Raw genomic sequence first — 14,736 nt, 5'->3', positions numbered from 1 at the left:
CAACGAGTCCTTTCTCTTGCAGCTGTACGAGATCTTCACCTGTCTGGGAGAGCTGGGAGCCATTGCGCAAGTTCATGCTGAGAACGGGGATATCATCGCCCAGGTGATGTTGTGCAGCTCCCCGGAGCACGCTGTCTGCACAAGCTCTGGTCTTCAGCCCATCTCTCTCCTCATTCCTTCAGTATTGCTTGAGCTCTTAATGTGTGCAAGGCACGCTCATAAATGCTGTGCTAAAAACAGAACCTGCCCCAACAACCTCCCAATCTAGGAGGAGGGAAAAAGGTGGAATGAAGACAAGTTGAGGGAGAAAGGGGAGGCTGCTCTAAAACAGGGAGCCGTCTGGCCATACTGGGGAATCAGAAAAGGCATCGCGGGAGAGGTTTTCAAATTGGACCATTTAAGTGGGAGAGCATGGCTGATTTCTTTTCGAGTGAGTCCAAGCTAAGTGACATTCTCTGCCCCAGAGAAAACCGTAAGGCAGCACGTCTCAGAAATCTCATCCAGGACTACGGAACTCACGGCTTTAGATAATAAAGAACGTAGGTCTGTGGGGATCAGATGCCCCACTGGTTTCCTAGAAGTTGGACTGAGAAACCCGACGCAGGAGTGAGGAAAGTGAGGCCCCAAGGCCCAAAGCGATCATTTGTGAGGAAGCAGAAAGCACTTTCTCCATCTCCTGGGTCGCTTAATGGGCTGGATGCACAGATGTCTCTTAGCCAGGGTTTTGTTGATGTCAGAAGCATTCAAGATTGGCCCCCACTAGGAGGAAGCAGCCAGAAGAGTGGGAGCTCTCTCGGTCCATTTAATAACCTTCACAGAAAAATCCATTACTCATTCTTTCAAAGAGTAGTTCCTGTGCATTTTGTGCCAGGCACGAGGCTACTGAGGTGAGCCCCCAACAGACGCATTCCTTAGAGTTGCCCAAGAGTTGGTGAATGTGGTCAGCAGGGGTGTGGGAACAGTGTGGGGCCAACTCTTGTCTCAGCCCCACTGGCCTCCAGCAGCAGGTACCCTCTGGCGAACAATGACTACAGTAGGCACTGGGAAGTGCTCTAGCACATTTTCACTTGATCTGCCCTGCACCCTTGAAAGATGGCTGCTATCTGCCTGGTTTTGTAGATGAGCATATTGGGCTCAGAGGATCAAGTCACGGGCCCAGGTATCACAGCCAGTAACTGGAAGAAAATCTTAGCTCAAAGGGTGGCTCAGTGGGCCTCCTCCACCAGAGTTGGTGTGTCCTGGGCCCTTTGCTCCCCCAGTCCGGCTGCAGGGCCTCCACGAGGCAGCGTCCCCACAGAGCCGGGCTCCAGCTGTTACCATTGCAGACGCTGGATGTTGTCTCACCAGTGGAGGAGGTGAGCTGAATGTGTCGTTTCCTCTTGCTGACCAAGGAGATTAATTAGTCAGGTCCCTGACAGCCTTCTCCCACGTCCCCCACACACCCAGAGATAATGAAATCATTTTCCAAAGAGGGTCCGGTGCCTGTGGGAGGCATCCTGGTCGTGTTAGGGCTGTTACTCCTCCTCTTTCTCCACGTTTTTAGTGCAGCAGCCAGAGGCCCCAGCCCTCCCTCCAGATGCCCTAGAAACCAAACTCCCTGCTACTTCCTTCTAAGCCCTGTGGAGGCAGACAGGTTGCCATTGCTAAGCCCCTTGTCCAGCTTCCTCTTGTGGCTCCACAGCACAGATATATTTCTGGTTCCCCCCGCCCCCACTCTTCCCTGCCTTGTGAAAGATCTGTTCTCAGTCAGGGAAAGAATAAGGGCATTTTTCCACTTGGATGAGTTTCTTGTGTGTGTTTATTACATGGAGGTGGAGCCGAAAGATTTTATCTTGTTGTCTAAATGAAGGCAGCTGCTGTACTCAGAGTTTAGGCAAATGTCACCAAAGAGCGAGAAGAAATCTCTCTCAAGGATACCCACGATGGACATTTGCAACAGTTTCAGGCTGGCAGGGCATTCTGAGAGCACAGCATCTTGAGCTCGTCATCTGACAGTATTTATTGAGCACCTACTATGTGCCAAGCCTTGGGGAGGGAAGATGAAAATGACAGGGTCCCTTTCCTCATGGAGTAAACCAAAATTGTATCCTGCCCCAAACCGTGATGTGATTACAGCAATGATCAGTGCCCCAAGGAGCCCACTGCTCCTGCACCCAGGTAAGCTGGCTTCACTGGGTCTTTGCATGCCCTTCCTGACCTCCCAGCTCTAGGAACACCACGGCCTTTAAGAATGGGACTTCTCAGGGACACCTGGGTGGCTCAGTCAGTTAAGCCTCCAACTTCGGCTCAGGTTCATCAGTTCGAACCCCACGTCAGGCTCTGTGCTGACAGCTCAGAGCCTGGAGCCTACTTTGGATTCCGGGACTCCCTCTCTCTCTGCCCCTTCTCTCCTTGTACTCTGTCTGTCTCTCAAAAAATAAATAAATGTTAAAAAAAAAAAAGAATGGACTTCCCAGCATGAGCAGTGCATTGAAATCACCTGTGGAGCTTAGGGATTCCTGAGATTCTCCAACTTCCAGAGATTCTGATTTAGGAGGTCAGTAGTAAACTTCAGGCAAGCATAATTTGAAAAAGTTCCCTTGATGATTTGAATGTGCTTGGAAACCACCTCTGGAGCAAGCTTCCTCCCGTGTGCCATCCCAGCCCTCTTGAACACAAGCGTCCTATGAGACAGGAGAAGCTTTGGTTGGACACCTCAACCTTTGTGTGACTTGAGGAGGCAAAGCAGGGTGGAAACTCACCAGCGTTCAGAAGAAATCGTATTCAGTCTAAGGCTCCATAAATGGAACAGTAAGAATGAAAAAGTGAACTTGGCTGTAACAATCAGCCTCTGGCCTTTGTTCTAATCCTGCATAGCTGGACACTGTGACCATTTCACTGCTCACAGCAGCTTGAAATATACGATATGCGTCTTTCTTCCTACACCTTAAGCAAAATTTATATTACTCAAAGCAAAGCAAAACAAAACAAAACAAAACAACAGAACAAAACAAAACCAAGAAAAACTAGATTTTCTTTTCCAGAAAGAAGGAATCCCTTCCCTTCTAAACATCTCATAGTTTCGAAGTGAAACGAGGTTTCGTTCCCTTCACTCTCTGTCCGCCCTCTCCCTCCCTGCCAGGGCAGGGTTTCATTGGATTTGGCCTTAGCATTTTGGGAGCAAAGGCCAGCCAAACTGCAGATATGGAGGCTTAGGATTTCTTCCAGTTCCAATTAGCCCACGTGTGTGCTCACTGCCCAGCCACCTGCTTCTTCCAGAAAGCTGGCCAGAAGTCTAAAGAATTTAGCCATTAGCTGTGTAGGGTGGGCAGGTCTGCCACAAAACAACCTAATTAAATAGAATCTGACCCAAAGAGTAACTCAGTTAATGCTGTTTGGAGGCATTATTTTGTCTGGTTTAATTCTGAGTCCATTTACTTCAGCCATAAATTCAAACCACAAAATAGCCTCGGGGCTTTGTTACAGTGCAGATTCCTAGAATTTAGCCTCTGTATTTTGACTTGGAGAGGACCACGGAGCTGCTCAGCCAGGAAAGGCAACCCAGGGGATTCTGATGTAGGTGGTAGGTGTACCAGACCTTGGGAGACACAGCATGAAACTGTCAGCAGTAAGTGAGCTGGTGTGACTTTTGATGTGTCATGTAGAAAAAAAAAAAAATGATCCTCTAACAGACTGCCATCCTTTTAATTTAAAAAAGCCACCCTTAAATGATTTTTTTCTCCTCTTATTTAAGACTTGACCCTATTTCACAATTCCAGATAGAGCATTAACAAATGTATTCAACATATGCATTTTATTCTTTTTGTTCCCTTGAACACTTCTTCAGATTAAAATACACCAGCACAGCTTTTCTAGACCTCACTGGAGCTTATCTCAAAACTGGTCTGTGTTCTTATCTCATTGTAGGAGCAAACCCGGATGTTGGAAATGGGGATAACTGGTCCGGAAGGCCATGTGCTGAGCAGACCAGAGGAGGTGAGTTGCACGGGGACTGGGGGATGGAAGAGGGGCAGGTGCTCTGCTTTCCAGCATCTTCTGGGAGACTCCTCTTACTGCAATACCTTATGGCCGCTGCTCATTTGAGGGTTTGTGTTCAGCCCGCCTTTCCTAGGCACATGTGCACACGGTGTATATGAGCAAGTATTGCTGGAAGGTGAGAGTCTCTGTGAATACCAGATAGCAATCCCGGAACCTTTTTTCCAAAGACCGCTTCTGACTGACCCAACTCAGGGGACTCTGAGAAAAGGAATGTAAGGGAAATGTTTACTTCTGATCCCTAATCTCTCTAAAGATAACACAGGTTGGAGTGTACTCCACAGTTATTCAGCTGGAGAGGTAAATCCCCAAATCCTTTCTTAATCAGTGTGAATCTTAAAGACATGTCCGTGTTATATTCTGAGTCCTGCAAAATAAAATATTAGCGATATGGATAGTAGGGGGAGTGGTGTCTCACAGACATTATGTCTGTCGCTTTGTGTGATGAAGTCCAGGTATGGGAGTTTCCCACGTGTAAGATGGGTGATGAATAGTGACTTCTTAGCCCCTGACGAGTGAATAAAAGGTCACTAGTGGCTGATTGCATGTGTTTGGGATGTCGGCAGCTTCAGCTGCTGACACAGGACACAGAGTAGGGACTTGGCTGCCCGTGTGGCTGACAGCATATTGGCTTTGGGAGGCCAGCCTGCGGTTGGCACCTGGGGTGTGTTGAGAGCCCTCTGTGTGAGTGAAGGGAGCCTGGCTTTTGCTTTGTTATCCCCAGCCCCATACTCTACAGCAGGTAAGAGGAGGCAGAACCAGACGTCCGTGTATCCCTGTTGCCCATCTCTTCTAGAGGCTTTATAAAATGAAAATGTAACACACATACAGAAAAGTGCCCCAATCATAAAGATACAAGGGGTTTTCACAAGCCGAATACACTTGTGTAACCAGCACCCACTTGGAGAAGCAGAGCACTGTCAGAACCCCAGAAACTCCTCTGTGTCTAATGATATTATTTCCCAGTTAAAATAATTTATACCTATTTCATAATATGTATTATGGGTCCTTTCTATGGAGCCCTAGCTTATACCTGGAACTGTGCTGATTACCTCAGTTGTCCTTGCTGCTGCTCTGGGCAGTTGGTAATGTTGCTGGTGGAAGAAACTGAAGCTCAGAGAGGTTAAGCTACTGGCTGCTTCCATGTGAAGGATTGGAAAGCTGTTTACATGCTGTGAGTAGGGCCGGGGTGATCAGCACTGTTGGTGAAACTTTTCCTAAATGCTGGTCATTGTAGCAATTTGCTGGCAAGATTGATTCCTGTAGCAGCAGCCAGGGGATTTCTGAGCAAAGTCTATTTTTGTTCCCTGGTTTGTTTTTCCAACCCCCCCCTTCCCCCCCCACCCCACTCCTGTTCCCGTCTCCTTTTTAGTAAAAAGCCTCTCTGCCGCAGATCTGGACAATCCTGGAAACCCTTTTGGGTGAAGCTGGAGGGTGATGTAACCTTCCAAAGATAGTCATGCTGTCAAGGTCCTGGAAACCTGCTGTGCCACGAGGGCACGGGATCACGGGTGCCAGGACCGAGGGCGTGGGGAGTGGCGTGGTCAGCACAGGTGTAAAGAGGGTGGGATGGGCGTAGGAGGGACCTACCCCTCTTCAAGGCAGAGCACACCCGGCCACCTTCTCCAGTGATGCTGTGCAGAGAGCTGAACCCCAGGTTTGCTCCAGAAGTCTGGGCGATGCAGGGAGGTGGCCACATTCGCCTGTGGTCAGGGGCTCCAGGGGCTCATCCCTTTGGAACAAAGGGCAGCTTGGGAGCCGCCAGCAGGGCCCTGCCAAGTTTTAGAGTCTGTCGGCTGAGCCGCACCCACCAAGGGCAGTGGCTGGTTTACATTATGCAAGCACCGGGCATCTGCAAGCTATTTTTGGTATTTTTAAAAGTGATGGGTTGCATAGGCTAACCAGAATGTCATATCCATCCAAAAAGGAGCTGCTGCTGATTGAATGGGAGAACACTAGTGTCTCTGCTGCGGGCTGAATAGGACTGAGTTGGGCTTTGGGCAGCAACACAGGCTCTCTCACCCCCGTAGGGATGTGATCGGCAGTAAGACCAGTAGCCAGCCTGCGAGGACCAGGAGTGGGGCAGTTGCCTTAAGGATGAACCCATAATCACAACAGCCCTGTGTGCCAGGTCCTGTCACTCTTCCCCCTTGGTAGACTGGAAACTGAGATTTGGGGAGGTTGTGTAACGTACCTCAGGTCACCCAGCTTCTAGCTGGCAGAACCAGAACTCCAACCCAGGCCGTTTGAGTGAGCCTGAGCTCTAAAGACCCTGCTTTGTTGATAAAGTAAGGGGAGACTCATTATTTCTTCCTGAAAAAATTCAGCCGAGTTGGTTAGCACATGTGAACACATAGATTCCACTTTCGGGTGGGATGGAAGAAATAGATAATAAGGGAAGTCTCTGCTGAGAAGCCTGGGAATTACTAGTGTAAGAAATGCCTTGTGGGATTGCCATCGCTGACCACCCTTGCTGCAGGAAAGGATTGATGTCTAATTGCCTTTACTGGTTAATGCTGACATATTGGTGTTGGGATTGTGTTTTGCCGGATAATCTGCCTGGGAAGATTGGGGAGCAAAGGCTTCCATCACAGGCAGACGTTGGGATAATCACAGGGAGAGAGAGAGAACCATCCAAGGGAAGTGAGGGCGAGGCTCTGAGAAGCCAAGTGAATCACCCCAGCTTTGAATCCAAGGACTCTCACTCCAGATCTTGTAGGCTTTCAAGCACTGTGCCGCACTACCGGCTCAGTTTGTGGAGGCAGGGGAGTAGCTCTCAGGGAGGCTCATGCTTGTCTTGACTCCTGGGACTTCTTTTTGCAGCTGGAAGCTGAGGCTGTGTTCCGTGCCATCACCATCGCCAGCCAAACCAACTGTCCACTCTACGTCACAAAGGTCATGAGCAAGAGTGCGGCTGACATCATCTCCCAAGCCAGGAAAAAAGGTGATTGGTGTTCCCAAGAGCTTGGAACCAGTCATGTGGCTCCCCTCCACCTCCCCTCCGCCCCAGCTCCCCTGCTGTTCTGTACAAACGGTGCCTGTTTTGCTCATTGCCGCACTGTCTGGGAAACCCTTCCTCCGAGTTAGCCCAGGTGATCTTTTTGGCATCCCAGGTGGATGGCAGGCCCCTGGCATTGCTCCTGCTTGTCAGATGAGTTAACTAGACTTAGGAAGGGTGAGTGGTTTGTCCGAGATAGGACAGCTTCAATCACTTCTTTGAGACTTGGTGCATCTTTCTCCCTCCCTTTGATCCTTCATTGTCAGTTCCTGTTATCTGAGCTTTATAAATGGACACGCTAGTCAAGATTATACTGGGGGCAGAAGTAAAAGATCCAACTCAAATGGACTTAAACAAACAAAAGTAAATTATTGGTTGGGAGTGTTTCAGGTATAGCTGGATCAAGGGGTTTAAACAGTGATTTGGGGCTCTATCACTGTTCCTCCTCTCTTGCCTCTGCTTTCCTCTCTGTTGGCTTTTTATTTAGTGTGAACAGTGACAAGAATAAATGTTAAGAGGCACCTGTTGTCCTCCACACTTGACAGGGGGTGCATAATGAGGAAGTAGAGTCTATTTTTTCCAATAGCTCAAGCCAGAGTGCCCAGGAGAACTGTGATTGCCTTGGCTTGGGTCATCGGCCCGTTCCTGAATCAGTATGTGCTCTGGGGATGGTGTGATTGATTGTCCAGGGTTGAGGGCAGAGTGCAGGGGCAGGGTCCCACCACCTGAGCCATACAGATTAGCACAGGTCATTTTGGGAAAGGGGCTGAATGGGTCTCTAAAGCACACCTAGTGGCCCTTCATGCCCCAGGGCTTCTATGCCCTTCATGCCCCAGGGCTTTGTCCCCACCTCTTTCTGACTTGGGCTGCTTTCCTCCATTGCTGTTAACTTGGGCTTCAGTTGTTGCTCATCTGGTGCTAAGCAGAAGTTTACTGTCACTTCAGAGCTTTCTTTTATGCCTTTGTTCTGGTCTCCAGTGACACACTAATGGGCTCACTTGAGAACAGAGTGTGGTTGAGAGCCTGCAGGTGTAGGGCCCTGTGTTTGGTTGGGAGAGAAGATTTACTAGGCCCCTGTGTATGATCATTACCACTGTAATGGAGAGCCAGTCTGGGGGGGCTCATCTACCAAATTTTGCATGTAAGTGGCTGGGGTGGCTAAAAATAGTCCCACCGACTCTGACGGCTGAGTGTTCAGTCGTCTGCCTTTCCGGAAAAGGGCACCCTTTTCTTCTGGGGCGGGGTGGGGGGGGGATTCTTCCTACTTGTCTAGACAGTCTTTGTTGCTAGCACATTCTGGGGCATCTCCTGCTGTACCCTGCTCACAGTAAGCCTGCTGTTTTTCTTTCCCTGCTTTTAAATGTCTCAACATGACATGGTGTGGTTGCTCCACTGGGTGTGAGTCACTGGGCGAGAACCAGGAAAGCAGCCCAATCTTCCTTACCCATTCTTGGAGAAAGGCAAAAAAAAAAAAAAAGAAAAAAAAGGAAGAAAAAGCAAAATGCATGGGGAACACCTCTACCATTTCTCCAAGACTCCCTCTCTCTACCACATTCCCTCTCTCAGGCCTTTGGCTCCTGGCTACATCCTCCCTCGGAGCTATTCTCAGGATTGCCCGAGGGTCTCGAGGACAGGGTGTTTCAGCTACCTGCTGGGTCTTATTTTAAACCCATGGAGAAAGATTCCTCACCCTTGGGCTTCTGGCTCATAGTGGTCTCGCACAAAGAGCTTGTACAGCTGTGTCTCCCAGGTGGCAGGGTGGCCTTGTTCCCATGTTGAAACCTTGACTCCTGATGTGGAAGCCAGTAAACGTCCCAGGACCTGTTCTTCTCGGGGAAGGAGTCGAGAGTACAAGAGCAGGAAGAGAGTGTAGTGGGGTTCACTCTTCCCTCCTGAGCCCAAGTCCCAGTATATTCAGTTACCAAGTCGTCTTCTTTTTTTTTTTTTTTTTTTTAAGTTTATTTATGTGAGAGAGAGAGAGAGAGAAAGCACAAGCAGGGGAGGGGCAGAGAGAGAGAATCCCAAGCAGGGTCCGCACTGTCATCCCAGAACCCCATGGGGGGCTCGAACTCACGAACCATGAGATCATGACCTGAGCTGAAATCAAGAGTCAGATGCTTAACTGAGTGAGCCACCCAGGTGCCCCCAGTCACCAGTGTTCTCTTAAGTAGCTCTGTATGGTTGCTCAGAATTAATATTAGGAGTCCACAGTTAAATGAGGACCAGCCGTATGCCCTGCACTGACATAAATACTTCAGGTCTAGTATTCTGTAGAATTGTCAAAGTACCCTGAGAAATAAATAGCCTTTATCATCCCCATTTTTCAGATTGAAAAATTATTATCCCCGTTTTTCTTATTGAAGCACAGTGTGTCAGGATCTCCCACTTGGGCGAGCTCGTGTTCCAATCCAACTATAATTACAATTTTTCTTCTACTCTTCCATCTAAAGATAGTCCAAAGGGAGAGTTCTTCTACTTTAAAGATTGTTTTTCTCTTAATAGTACCTGAGGGCTTGTCTTGACTTTTTCTTTCTTTCTTTCTTTGTGGTTCTGTATGCTTTAGTTGGGTAAATAGTTTTAGAGAGCCCTTAAAATTCTCATTAGTCTTGTGTGGCTGCTTTTTCCAGCCATCCCAAAGAGCAGGGCCGTCATAGATGAATCATTGTCATTGCTTCCTTCTTTTGCCCATGGCAGGCATCACAAATCAATCTTGACTCTTGTAATGACACCAGAAGCATATTTAGAATTCTTTCGATAAAAAATTCCAGGGAACCGAAACAAATAGATTGGAGTTGAAGGAAGGCAAGACCTACTTATAATTTTGGCTATAGAGCCTTCCTAAACTTTGACATTGTGAGGAACTTGAATGTGGGAGATGGAAGACTGAAGCTGGTGAAGTCCAGGGCTTTATGGACCATTTTTTGCCCAAGATTCTGGCACAGAGAAACTTGGTACTAACCAACCTTCTATGAGACAGCATTTACCTTCTGTCTCTTTATCCCTTCTTCTTTAAGAAGGTCAGCTCAGATCAGTTTATTTCCCAGTATCCCTCCTCCCCACTGCTTGTTTTGGATGAATAAGCCCCAAATTCCAGACACAGAGTCTAAGGAGCGAGCCCCATCTTTGATGTGTCCCAGGTTTTATCGGGTGTCCTTGAGCAGATCACTCCTTGCTTTAGGTTACGGAGTAAGAGGCATGATGGAAAGATCATGAGAGCCTGTTATCCAAGGGAGTGGACTTGACTTTGTGGAACCAAAGCATTTCCTTGCAACAAGCATGATCTAGCAGTTCCCAGTGATGCAGGCACATTGGGGGTTTAGGCCCCTACCACGGGAAGGAATATCAGTAACATAAGGAAATCGCTTTCGCTGAGCATCTGAGTATCTGTGTGCCAGATACTTTGTATGTATCAAATCCTTTCATTTTCAGAAGCCTGAGAAGTAGACATAGTCTTACGCATCATTCCAAGACTGATCTAGTCCACATTTTAATATTTCCGAAATGTTGATGAATCTCGTAATCAGTGTACATTTTTTGTTTTGCCTCAAATATTAATTTGCCTCAGGGTTTGGGAATTAAAGCTGCGTCTTATAACCAACGGCTTCTTGTGAACTAGGGAATACAAAATTGTTCATGTTTAGCAGATAGAAAAGCAGAGGCTTAGAGAAGGTGGGCGCATGGACTTGAACCCAGGCCTACCTGTTTTCAGAGCCACAGCCTCGAGTAGGGCTAGGGGCTATGATTACCTGACTCAGACCTGGAGCAGCACATATGTTATGCAAACCCACCGCCTGTTTCCTACCCTTGCAGGGAACGTGGTCTTTGGTGAGCCCATCACTGCCAGTCTTGGCACAGATGGAACCCATTACTGGAGCAAGAACTGGGCTAAGGCAGCTGCATTTGTGACATCCCCGCCTCTGAGCCCTGACCCGACCACTCCCGACTACATCAACTCCTTGCTGGCCAGGTTGGTGTGGGATTGGCAAGCAGCACGTATCATGTAGAAACATCATGGGGCTAGGGGAGGGATGAGGACTGGAGCAGCCCATCCATCAGCTAGACTGGGGTCTGCAGTGAGGAAAACACATGGAGAATTCCCCTGCAGTCCTGAGCACAGACAGCGGGCTCTTCCCCGTCGTATTTTATAAATTACCAACCGTAATCATATTAATAATGGGAATAGTGGTTTACACATATGATGTGCCAAGCACTGTGTGAGGCTACGCACATAGTCTCATGGTTCCTTATGATAACTATGAGTGAGGGACTGAGGTCTCCACTTCACAGGCTAAACAACTGAGGGTCAGGCCATTTGCCTATTTTGAACAGCACCTAAGCGAAATTACAGGGAGTCTCGTTTGCTGGTGCCCCCCGAGGACATACAGGACCAGTCGCATCATTCGTTTGGGTCCCTTTTATTTCGTTACACAGAGATGATCTAACCCTGCCCCCTCATTTTCCAGATGGGCTGTCTGAGCCCCAGGGAGGGAGAGAACTCACTTACACTCACACAGCTGGTAAGAGGTACAGAAAGGATTTTAAACTCAAGTCTCGGCTTCCAAATGCTGACATTGGACACTCGACTCTTGTCCCCCGTGGTGACTCTAGCCACCTCTCTGGTTTACATGGAGCTTTTTTCCTTTGCCAGCGGAGACCTGCAGCTCTCTGGGAGTGCCCACTGCACCTTCAGCACTGCCCAGAAAGCCATTGGGAAGGACAACTTCACAGCCATCCCCGAGGGCACCAATGGTGTGGAAGAGCGGATGTCTGTCATCTGGGACAAGGCTGTGGTAAGGATCAAGATCATGGGATGGGGGCCAGGGCCAGATCAGCATCGCCTGCTGTTGCTGCTTTTTTAGGTGAACTCTCACGCCTGCTGAGATGTTTCTGGAACCAGGTGTCTCAGGTGGTTTAGGAATGTTGCTTCTAGAGTGATGAATGTTGAGATTTTGACAAGATCTCCTTATCTAGACTGGGAACTAGGAAGCAAACATGCAGATCCTTCATCTGATGTAACCCCTTGAAATGGTAAGCAGGGGGTCTGTGTCCAAGAGACTCAAGTCAACTTGCTCATCAAGGATGCTCTTGACTGAGTGTGTGGTTATCCAGGCTGTACAAGTGATTGCCCACTAGTGTCTTTTGACATTGGCCTGGTTTTATTTTCCTTAATAACATAACAGAGCCTGACAAAAGAGCTGTGCAAATGAAGGCTGGACCAAAGGTTTTAGTAAAATTAATAATTAACTCATTATTAAGTTGATCACTTCCTTTTCCTTTTATTTCATTTTTTTTAAGATTTTATTTTTAAGTAATCTCTGTACTCATTGTGAGGCTTGAACTCACAAACCCAAGATCAAGAGTCACATACTCTACCAGCTGAGCCAACCAGGAGCCCCACTTCTCTTATTTTAAAATCTCTAGGGGCGCCTGGGTGGCTCAGTCGGTTATGCGGCCGACTTCGGCTCAAGTCATGATCTCGCGGTCCGTGAGCTCGAGCCCCGCGTCGGGCTGTGTGCTGACAGCTCAGAGCCTGGAACCTGTTTCAGATTCTGTGTCTCCCTCTCTCTGACCCTCCCCTGTTCATGCTCTGTCTCTCCCTGTCTCAAAAATAAATAAAACATTAAAAAAAAAATTTTAAATCTCTAAAGCCACTCATTTCTGAGCTACATGCATTGCATATAAACTAATGCCTCATTCATCTACCCAGTGTAAGCCACCAAGTTTCTCTCCTCGTCTTCACTCCTAGGAAGCTCAAAGGTACATTTGAAACTAAATTCTTTTTACTGTATCCAGAATTTTTTTGTTTTGTGAGGAGGAAAAGTGTAAGTATTTTTGTCTCTCACATAGTTAGATTTTGATTTTTTAAAACATGGTCGTGTATTTATGAACATACATGCACAGTTCTCTTGGTCTATGTGGAATTGTTAAAAATAATATATATATGTGTATGTATATGTGTATATATATATATATATATAATATTTTAATTACCCACATATACACTCTTATTAAAGAGCACTTGGAAAGCATAGAAAAGCACACATACAAAAGAAAACAAAAGTCAGTCAATAATTCCAGAACCCAGGGTTAACCATGGTTATCATTTGGGTGAGGCTCTTCTGTATTTATCCTATGACCATGCAAATACAAACACATATCTAAAAAATAGGCTCATAACCACATTACTTTTTACTGGGAAATTTATAATTCTTTTTCTTTTAAATGCATTTGTGCTTTTATAATGTTTATTTTTGAGAGAGAGAGACAGACAGACAGAGAGTGAGAGACAGAGAGTGAGTTGGGGAGGGGCAGAGAGAGGGAGACACAGGATCCAAAGCAGGTTCCAGGCTCTGAGCTGTCAGCACAGAGCCCGATGTGGGGCTCGAACTCACAAACTGAGATCATGACCTGAGCTGAAGTTGGACATTTAACCTACTGAGCCACCCAGATGCCCCTGTAATTCTTTTTGGAATGTGAAGGCAAAGAAGTAACCGTATGCACATATCCAGGAAAAAACGCACACTTCAGGAGCAGTTAACTGCCTCCTCCTGTAGCCATGTGTTAACTAACCGTTTTGCCTGGCAGCCAGAAAGGCACAGCCAGCTGTTCAGCTTGTGGGTCGGCTTCTGTGCTCATCTTCTCAGGTGCCCGTCTGTGATCACCCTGCCCCGAGCTCAGAAGCCCTGCACTGACTTTTCTTCTTTTGGTATTCCAATAGGCCACAGGGAAAATGGACGAAAACCAGTTTGTGGCTGTGACAAGCACAAATGCCGCCAAGATCTTCAACCTGTATCCCCGCAAGGGAAGAATATCTGTGGGTTCTGACAGCGACCTGGTGATCTGGGATCCAGATGCAGTGAAGATCGTCTCTGCCAAGAACCACCAGTCGGTAAGGCTCGCGCTGGCGGGAGAGGAGCAGAACGGAGAAGGTGTGCACGGAACTCAGTCGGAAGAGACATGTAGATGTCGGGTACCCCCGGCCAACTGGGCCAGGATGGGCCGCAGTGACCAACCCTCCCAATTCTCAGGGATGTAATGCCTCAGCAGGTTATTTCTCCCGGCTGAGTCAGCAGAGGGCCCCTCCCAGCTCGGTCACTCAGACAGGGAGGTACCGTCTCCACACGCGAGTCCGTGATGGCTGAGGCCGGCGACTTGGTCGCGGTCCCTGGAGAACTGGCTTGGAAGCTTTCCTTAGACAAGTGGTACCCATCACTTCCTCTCACGCCGCACCAGCCACAGCCAGTCCTGGGCTTCCCCTCACCCCAGGAGGGCAGGCAGTGCAGCGATCCCCGTACCTAGAAGGAGAAAGAACAGAGAAAAACTTGAACAGCACTGACACCGTCCTCATGAGGACTTTCACGTGGAGGTAATAATTAAAGCCCGGTACCTAAGGGAAAGGGCTTAATCCTTGTTAGTAAAAATAGTATTTTTAAAGCATTTACGTTTCAGGCAGTGGAGCGTGCTTTTTTAATTCCTGGAATCTCCCTAATAGTCTTCTACAGGTAGACACTGTTACCATCCCCGTTTTATAGATAAGGAAAGGGAGGTACAGAGAAATTAAATAATTTATGCAGCAAGTAAATGGTGAAGTTAGGACACACACCCCACAACTGGACTCCAAGCCGATGTCCTTAACCCTTTACGGTAATGCCTTGCACTTATTGAATAAATGAAGGTAGTAGAGAGAAATCCCATCTTGGGAG

The 14,736-nt window shown here is 47.8% G+C and overlaps 2 protein-coding genes across 6 annotated transcripts in view; one reads left to right on the top strand and one right to left on the bottom strand.

Annotated features, from left to right (window-relative positions):
- The window catches only part of DPYSL3 (dihydropyrimidinase like 3), a 113,505-nt gene that overhangs the window by 90,454 nt on the left and 8,315 nt on the right, over positions 1-14,736 (top strand). For both annotated transcript variants that reach the window (XM_015083169.3, XM_027042135.2), the window contains exons 6-11: positions 23-103; positions 3,907-3,975; positions 6,859-6,979; positions 10,844-11,000; positions 11,682-11,823; positions 13,752-13,922. In XM_015083169.3, coding sequence (XP_014938655.2) covers positions 23-103; positions 3,907-3,975; positions 6,859-6,979; positions 10,844-11,000; positions 11,682-11,823; positions 13,752-13,922 — 741 coding nt within the window. The remainder of the gene's footprint in view (positions 1-22; positions 104-3,906; positions 3,976-6,858; positions 6,980-10,843; positions 11,001-11,681; positions 11,824-13,751; positions 13,923-14,736) is intronic.
- Positions 13,917-14,736, bottom strand: part of STK32A (serine/threonine kinase 32A) — a 142,806-nt gene continuing 141,986 nt past the window's right edge. For 3 of the 4 annotated variants that reach the window (XM_053222822.1, XM_053222795.1, XM_053222799.1), the window contains one exon: positions 13,917-14,328. In XM_053222822.1, the coding sequence (XP_053078797.1) occupies positions 14,074-14,328 (255 nt within the window). In that variant the 3' untranslated portion in view covers positions 13,917-14,073. The remainder of the gene's footprint in view (positions 14,329-14,736) is intronic. The other variant, XM_053222816.1, reaches the window with a different exon arrangement.

Source organism: Acinonyx jubatus, chromosome A1 (genome assembly GCF_027475565.1).
Source record: "Acinonyx jubatus isolate Ajub_Pintada_27869175 chromosome A1, VMU_Ajub_asm_v1.0, whole genome shotgun sequence".
NCBI classification, from domain to species: domain Eukaryota; kingdom Metazoa; phylum Chordata; class Mammalia; order Carnivora; family Felidae; genus Acinonyx; species Acinonyx jubatus.
The sequence above is the reverse complement of the archived record's forward strand: the minus strand, read 5'-3'. Positions and strand labels throughout refer to the sequence as shown.